The sequence below is a fragment of the Pteropus medius genome, unplaced genomic scaffold (assembly GCF_902729225.1).
Source record: "Pteropus medius unplaced genomic scaffold, Ma_sr-lr_union100, whole genome shotgun sequence".
Lineage (NCBI taxonomy): Eukaryota > Metazoa > Chordata > Mammalia > Chiroptera > Pteropodidae > Pteropus > Pteropus medius.
Window position 1 is genome coordinate 2,746,740 of NW_024344433.1, and position 8,491 is coordinate 2,755,230.

At 50.8% G+C, this 8,491-nt stretch overlaps 1 protein-coding gene across 4 annotated transcripts in view; it reads right to left on the reverse strand.

The window, feature by feature from the left end:
• The window catches only part of ACOXL (acyl-CoA oxidase like), a 153,728-nt gene that overhangs the window by 106,749 nt on the left and 38,488 nt on the right, over positions 1-8,491 (reverse strand). For all 4 annotated transcript variants that reach the window (XM_039872588.1, XM_039872589.1, XM_039872590.1 and 1 more), the window contains exon 9: positions 2,308-2,440. In XM_039872588.1, the coding sequence (XP_039728522.1) occupies positions 2,308-2,440 (133 nt within the window). The remainder of the gene's footprint in view (positions 1-2,307; positions 2,441-8,491) is intronic.

Genomic DNA, 8,491 nt, shown 5'->3' on the forward strand with positions numbered 1-8,491 from the left:
TGGAAATGAGAGGTAACCACGAAAAGCAAGACATCTGGGCAAAGTTTAAAAGGGCCCTGCACGCTCAGCCTTGAGCGGATGTCACCATGGGGAGCCGAGGTGACAGTTTCCTAATGCGAAAGGAATATGCACGCCAGGGAAGGGATCTGTGAGAGCAGACGAGCGGGCCCAGCTCAGGTTTCAGCCCAGAAAACATCTGTCATGTGTTGGAGCCATAAGCGATGAGCTGCCCAGATGCTGGTGACGAGGGCAAAGGCTGGGGTCGCTGTCCGTCAGGCCAACCACGCAGGGCCCAGCCCCACCAGCTCTGCCAGGGGTGTCCCGGGACCTGGCAGACCTACATCCCAAGCAAGCAGCTGCCATCTGAGGCCACTGTGCTTTGTTTCAGATACCCGGGAATCGGAGGGACACCAGGGCCTCTGCAAATGCATCAGACCCACTTGCCACCTGGAAGCCAGGGTTCCAGTCCTGTGTTTCGTGGAAAAGCCCATTTGGCCCTTTCCCACAGCCAACTCCTAAACTCCCCAGGCACGGCGACAGCAGCGGCAGCCATCACATCAGCAAGAGCTCTGGGCCACCAAGCATTTACCCAGTGCCAGCACGGCACACATCTCCTCACTGATGCTTCACCATTGGTAGAAGACCTGTTTTACAAACGAAGAAACTGAGACAAAGAGAGCTATCTATGGCCCCACGGCTGGCACGTCTGGCTGAGACTGGGGCCCAGGGTCTCTGGCTTCAGCGCCTGTGGTCACAAGCAGGCCTGTACATTGCCGGAGATAAAGTATGTATGTCCGACGCCCAACAAGGAACTGACCCAAAGTGGCCCTCCAAGGCCCTCCGGGGTCAGCAGGAGAATGGATAAGGGGCGCCTTTTTAAAGTCATTCGTTCTCTCTCTGCTCCCTACACCGCCCCCACTCCAGGTCTGGTGACATTTAACATCAGCCCTTTCCCACAAGTCCCCACACTATGCACCCATCCCACGCCTGCCCAATAAGACTCTGCCACCAGCCTGGACAAGCTAACAGGGCCGCAGGTAGATGACGTCCACACACAGCATCACCTGTCCAGCCTCTGACCAGCATATGTTTGTATGTCCCCCACACTCTCCTCACAGGGACCCCACAGGCTGCTGTCACGGATTCTTATGACCCTGGACCAGGTTTGTCCCATCTTCCCTATAGCCCATCCCAGGTTCATCTGGCGGCTCTCCTTCCACCTCTTTCTGGAGTCCTGAAAATGGCTGAAACAGCCCCCATTTCAGACTCAAACACGAGGTCGGTTTCGTCAGCACTGTGACACCTGCCCTGCCTGCAGCACAGGCTTCTTCTGGGGCCTCGTTCACCCCTCTGCCAACTCAGCTAAGGGCACTGGTTGAACCACCCCTCTCAAGGGACCTCAGAACTGCACATCCACCAGTCCCCTTCAAGAGCCACCGAAACCCAGGCGCAGAGGGCAGTGTGCATGGCAGGTGTCATGTCATGGCCCAGCACTGAGGTATTTTCAGCATCACAGCTGTACCCACTGGCAGGAAGGGCACCACACAGGGAAGCTGGTGTCAAACAGGCTTCCTATGAAGGGACAGACCTGGCAGGTGTGAGTGAGGAAGGGTGTTCCTGCTATTCAGAAGACTGTGAGCTATCAGCCCAGAGCCGGATGTATTCCTGGGATTCTTAATTTTCTTCCCGCTTCACTAGCTCAATGGAGCTTAAATCAGTTTTTCCCTCGGGCAAACAGATGGACCAGGCCCAGAGAACTCTTCTGAGCCCTGAGGGCAAGGGGGCCTTCCAGAGCTTTCTCCTAGGGCTGCTCTTACCAAACCAATATATGGCGGGGGGCAGGGGGGCAGGTGGCCTCTGGAAGTCTGGCCTCACCACTGGCCTCACCACTTGCCCTACGGTATTGATGCCACACCCCAAACGGCCCCGTGAGCATTGGAGCTCCCCAGAGGACTCACCAAGACATGCCAGCCTCACCTAAACACACAGCTCTCGGCTGCTTTTCCAGCAAACATGCTTGTCCTGACCACCCATTCTCCCGGGTCATCCTTTGTGGCTCTGCTGCCACATTGCTGTATTCCTCCCAGTATGGTCAGTGGCTCACATCTGGGCCACAGATGGATGGCACCCCAAGGTAAGAGTGTGCAGGAATGCTCCCTGTGTGCAGCCGCCAGGCACCCCTAGTCTCTACCCCACCTACAGCCACGTTACATCACCTGTGGCTGGGGAGGCTCGGCTCCTGGAATTGCTACCTGCCCCGGGACACAGAGAATGAACAGCCAAGTAAATTAAATCAGCGTTCCCTACCTTCATGGCACCCATAGCTTGGAAAGTCACCGCCAATCTCGAAGGGGTCAGTGCTGCCAGTATCGCGTTGAATCTTGCACTCTTATCCTCAATAGGGGAGTAGTACTGCCCACCTGGAGCCAGTGAACCGAACCTGTGTGGGGGAGGGGCTGGTCAACAAAGGAGAACATGGTACCACCCGTGACGAGGTCAGGCAGCTCCCACCTCCATACCCGAGAGGGCTCCTGGGCCTCCACATCCTGTTACCTCTCCTCGGGGATAGCAGGGTGGGGACAGGGGAACTGTCTTCCCAGGAGGCACTGACAAAGGGGAAAGCAGACATTCTGCCACTCCCGGGCTGGGACTTGGCAGTGGCCCCTGACAAAGACAGGCATGAGGAGGGCAGCCATCAAACTGACACCAGAGCCTGAGTGTGAAGACTGCCTGCCGTCAATCACTTCTTCATTGTTGAGCTGTAATTCACACACCATAAAAATCCCCCTTTCAAAGTGCATAGTTCAATAGTTTTCAGTATCTTCACAAGCTGTGCAACCATTACCGCTATCTAGCTCCAGACGTTGCATCACCCCAGAAGGAAGCCGTGTGCCACACCTCCCAGCCCTGGCCCTGCAGCTACTCTGTCCCTGTGGACCTGTCTGTTCTGGACGTCTCCCATTCATGGAATCACATGCCATGGGGCTTCAGTGTCTGGCTTCCCTCACAGAGCGCTGTTCTCGAGTCCATGTGTGGAGTAGGCTGTGCTGACGTCTCCTTTATTTTCATGGCCGAGTAACGGTCCATTGTACGGACTCATTACATTTCGTTTATCCATTCATTCATTGGTTTACGGATATTTGGATCATTTCCACTTTTTTGGCTATTATGGATAATTATTCTATGAACATCAGTGTACAGTTTTTTGGGTGGACGTCTATTTTCGATTCTCAGGTGAATCATGTCATCATACATACCAGGAATAAAATCACTGAGTCATACAAAAACATCAAATTTCCGAGGAACTGCCAGGAACTTTCCAAGTAGCCAGGACCATCTTACATCCCACCAGCAATGTGCGCCATTCCGATGTCCCCACATCCTCGCCGAGGTTGCCATCTCCCCTGACTCTCATGCTACAGCCACAAGGGTGGGTATGAAGTGGTCTTTCATTGTGATTTTGACTGGCGTTTCCCTAATGACAATGAAGTTTAGCGTCTTTTCTTGTGCTTATTGGCCATTTGTTGGTCTTCTTTAGAGAAATATCTATTCAGATTTTCACCCATTTTTAATTGGATCATTTGTCTTTTTTATTGTTAAACTGTAATAGTTCTTTTTATATCATGGATACTAGATGCTTTTATGATATATATGATTTACAAATATTTTCTCCCATTCTGTAGATTATCTTTTCACGTTATTCATAACATCCCTTGAAGCACAAAAGTTTTTTAATTTTGACGACGTCTAATTTATCTATTTTCTTTGGTTGCTTGTGCTTTTGGTATCGCATATAAAAATAAATTACATTTAGATCCGTGATCCAGTTTGAGTTCATTTCTATATATGGTATGCGGCAAAAGCCCAGCTTCATTCTTTTGCATGTGGACATCCAGTTGTCCCCGTACCATTTGTTGAAAAGACTGTTCTCTCCCCATTAAATTGCCTTGTCACCTTTGTTGAGTATTAAGTGAACATAAATATAAGAGTTTATTTCTAGACTATACATATAATAGGACAGATATACATATATACATTTATATATATATATCCTCTCTCTTTCTTTATATATTATATATATATATGACACATATATATATATATATATATGACACATATATATATATATCTGTATGTGATACCACACTGTCTTGATTACTGTAGATTTGTAGTAAGTTTACAGATTGGAACCGTGAGTCCTCCTGCTGTGTTTTCCTTTATTGAGTTTGTTTTGGCTGTTCTGGATATCTTGTATTTCCATATGAATTTTAAGACCACTTTTTCAATTTCTACAAGTAAAGACAGCTGGGATTTTCATAGGGATTTCACTGAATCTCTACATCTCTTCACTGTCCCATTTTTGATCAAATGATGAAGCAGGCTCCCCAGAGTGGGACTTCTCCCTCCAAACAGCTATGTTTCTGCTGCTGTTCTGTGTGTGAGTGGTGGGGTGGGAAGTAGGGAGGCACAGGGCAGGGGAAACAGTTTCAATGCCAATGGCATGCCTTCAAAATCAAGTCTGGCTTTTCAAAGAATATTCTAGGTATGCCCATGTCTCCTACAGACCATGTGGCTCTCTGTAGTTTTTCTTTATGGTTGAATCTTCTTTTTACTCTCTAGTGCACTGGCTAGATGCTAAGCCAGTGGGTCCGGCTTCTGGCGCAGGACAGTCCAGGCCACTGAGACCCTAAAGGATGGGCCAGACATAGGAGGCTCCAAATCTCGGTGCTCCTGCCTCCTCCTCATCCCCGAGTGGAATGATGCCATCAGTGGTCAGGGCCCATGAAGGCACCTAGGGAAGGGGCTGGTCCCCGCTCATGCTGCCATGGGGCAGCTCCCAGGGGGCCTCAGGGCAGCTTTCATTGTTTCCATTTTATTTCCTACCAGTCCACCCGGGGGGAAGCTAACAAATAGAATTTGGTCCTTTTTAAGTTTGTTTCCCCCACATTTTTCTTAAACTTTTGGCACCTATGACTTTACCTGCCAGCAAGAACTTACAGGAAACAAAAAAAGGTGAGATATTAAAGGGAAGTCTATAGGAAAGCAAGGAGCCAGCCTGATTGGAGACCTTTTCCCAGACTGCAAAGGACTCTGGCTCACGATTTCCACTGGACACACGAAACGCTGCTGAGAAAAGTGAAGTCGTTGGCATTTCTGAGCCTCCGTGAAAAGCATTGTGAGTCCTTGGACCGTACCTGTAGAAGCCACCATCACTTCATTGTTTAGCCACTTGGACCGCACTGAGGGACCTAGGAGGTGATACTGAGCACTTGTGACATTTATCCGCCTAGCAGTGCTAGTTATAACAGCCTTCCAGGCTAAAAGGTGGTGCCTTATCTCCTGCCACCTGCAGAGGCAGTAACACCCACTGGTTTATGATAGGAAAAAAAAAGAAAGGAAGGAAGGGAGGAAGGAAGGAAGGAAGGAAGGAAGGAAAGAAACAACCTAAATACTCAACAATAAGGGATTGATTATATAGTTATTTAACGGTCTGTTGTGGCAACGTTAAAAATGACCACGCGTGTGTGTACTTACTGTTTCATAGAGACTTGTACATATTGTGCTAAACAGATTACAAGTTATAAAGAATAGAGTGTATAAGTGGCTCCATAAAAACCAAACATATTTCTTTCTTTAGATACGCCTTCAGGGAGAACAGCCTAAAGACTTATGCGTTAAAGCACAACACACATTGTGTCTGGGTAACAGCATCTTGGATCATTTAAATTTTTTCAATCAGCTCATCTACACTTCCAGTGAGTTGTCAGGTTATAATGTGCCACCTGCCCGTGACACCAAGAGCTGGCCGGGTGGGAGACAAGAAAGCCATGACACAGTACCCTGAGTTAGGAGGAAGTACTCACTTATCCAACAGGTTGTCCCTTGGTATCCGAACCTTGTCAAATATTAAAATCCCATTATCCACACCATGCAAACCTAGAGAGAACAGACATGAATAGAGCTGCAGGGTGAATCCAGGCGAGCGTCAGAAATACATCCCTGCACCCCCGGGGGCCCTACTCCATTTATTCCCTCCCAGAACTGGAGATGCATTTTATTTGGGGTGGGGGTGGGGGTGCTGTTTGTTTCCTTGAAGAGTTGTGGGGGTGTCGGGAGGCCACAGCAGCCTGCCTGAGCGGCCGCCGTAACAAAAAAAGGAAGCATCCCCAGCAATAGAAAGACCGTCAGCTGGACACAGAGGGGACAGGAGCCTGCAGCCCAGGATAGCAGAGCTCAGGCTCCTCCCCAGCACTGGGCAAGTATGCGACCAAATGCCTGAGAGACGAGCAGACACCACATGGACGGTGGGGGTTCCTCACAACCCTGTCAGAGCCAGGCCCGCCCTGTGTCCACCTCGCTCTTGGGGAGCCTTCATCTGGGGAAAGCCATCACTTTAGCCACATCCGTAGGAGAACGCTGTCCCTTCGCAAGGGCACACCTGCACTGGGAGCGCCCCAGGACAGGACCGGCACTGCTCCACAAGGACCGGCCACCCTCTGCTCCCAGGAACACTTGACACTGAGGCATCGTCTCGGGGCTGGGCCAGTGAGGGCAGTCCCCTCGGGAGACACTTCACACCCACCTGCAGCTGCTCTGCAGCCACCATGCAGAGGTCAGGGGTGGATAAAGTCTAAGGGGCCAGGGTGAAACCACCCCTCCACCAAAGATTTGTCTTCCCCCTCTGCTCTCCCTTCCCTCTCTGCTCCTTCTCCCCAACCTGTCTTCTGGCCTGACCTCAGCTGAGGATGACCGGTGGAGCCCACAGATGTGACCTGCCATCACTAAGCGTTACAGCTGAACTGTGCCCACCCCAGATTCATATGTTGGAACCCTCACCTCCAGGACCTGTGGACAGCATCTTACTTGGAGACGGGGTCTTTATAGAGGTATACAACTTATAATGGGGTCATTAGGGTGGGCCTAGTCCAGGTGACTAAGACCCCTGTAGGAAGGAGAAATCTGGACACAGATGTGTGCACAGGAAGAAAGCCATGTGAACATGAGGACAGCCACCTACCTACGAGCCAAGGAAGAGGCCTGGGACAGGGCCTCCTTCAGAGCCCTCAAAAGGAACCAACTCTGCCAGCATCTTGGTCCCAGACTTGTCACCTCTGGAACTGGGACAACAGCCCTAGCAAAGTAATCCACTAAGCTGAGCTGAGGACACACCACAGGTCTGGCGGCTCGGGGGCAGGAAATAGAAAGCTTCTACCTGCCCTCCAAGAGTCCCCAGGTCCGGAAGAGCGGGTAAGAAACAACTCAGGGCAGAGCTGCCTCATCTCCAGGAAATCCAAGCAGCTGGCAGAAGCGAGACTAACGCACATTCATGAGCAGGGGGGCTCTGTGATAGCCTCCGACAGCTCTGCAGAAACAGCTCGTCGGGCCTCAGAGTTGGCCTTCTCCGCCTCACTGCTTTGGAGGTTGGACTGTCCCTGGGTGAGGGGAGAGCGGGCAGGAGGCGCAATGAGGGCAGGAGAGGAGTCTCCTGGGAACTCACCCTCTTTGTACATCATGTCGATTGCAGTCACTCCTGGGTACAAGTTTCCACTTTCGTCGCGGACAGGAACGATGAAACAGTGAGGCCCTAGGAAAGTGAGGAGACAGTGACTAATCTCTCCCCTAAAGACACTTCCCAGGGCAGCACTTGGTTATGTGGGGCCCAGCACTCATCCAGGTCTATGACTGCACCTCTCATAACAAAGTGTAATGGCTACACGTCACGATAAATTTTATCATCACGTGTATTTAGGGGGTAAGTTAGGGCTTAATGGTTCGCAAGGTAAACACAGGCCTGTGTGTGGCTTCCAGGGTCAAGTACTCACTGGAGCACTGAGAGTGAAGGCAGTGCCTCAGTTCTGTGCCAAGACCAACCTTGAGACCTGCCATCCACAATGAGCTGAGCGAAGACCGCGGCATAGTTCCCGTGCATGGCGTTTCCAATGTACATCTTCATGGCATCTTCACACGGTGTGTGGATCACAAACTCCTGCAGAGGGAGCAGAGTGTGGGGACCCTTTGTGCCGGTGCATTTCAATTCCTCGGCTCAGCGTGAGGACACAGTGTGGTGCACACACTCGGGTGACAGAGACCACCAACGTCATCCTGGGGCTCGGGCTCAGGCTCTGAGGTCAAGGCCTCGGTTCACACAGCCCACCCCCGCCTCCCTGTGAAAACGAGTGCAGATTAAAGCGCTTTTTCAACATCATCCAATCAGGACGGACGAGCCTGATTCTATAAGAGAAAAAATCTCAGAGTGTGCCATCCAGTTTATCTTTAGAATATGATCAAGAATTCCAGCTCAAGACAGTCCAAAACTAACAGTGGCCAGAAAGAAGCAGGAAGGAAATGTAGGGTCTTTGTTTTGAAGTCTCTGCCCAGAACTCTCTGGAAGCCAGTACAGTGTCACAGTGGAAACACCCCCACTTCACTTGGCTCTCCCTAACCTGTCTGGGTCCCTGGGTCACCCTTAAACCTCTCATCAAGAAGCACC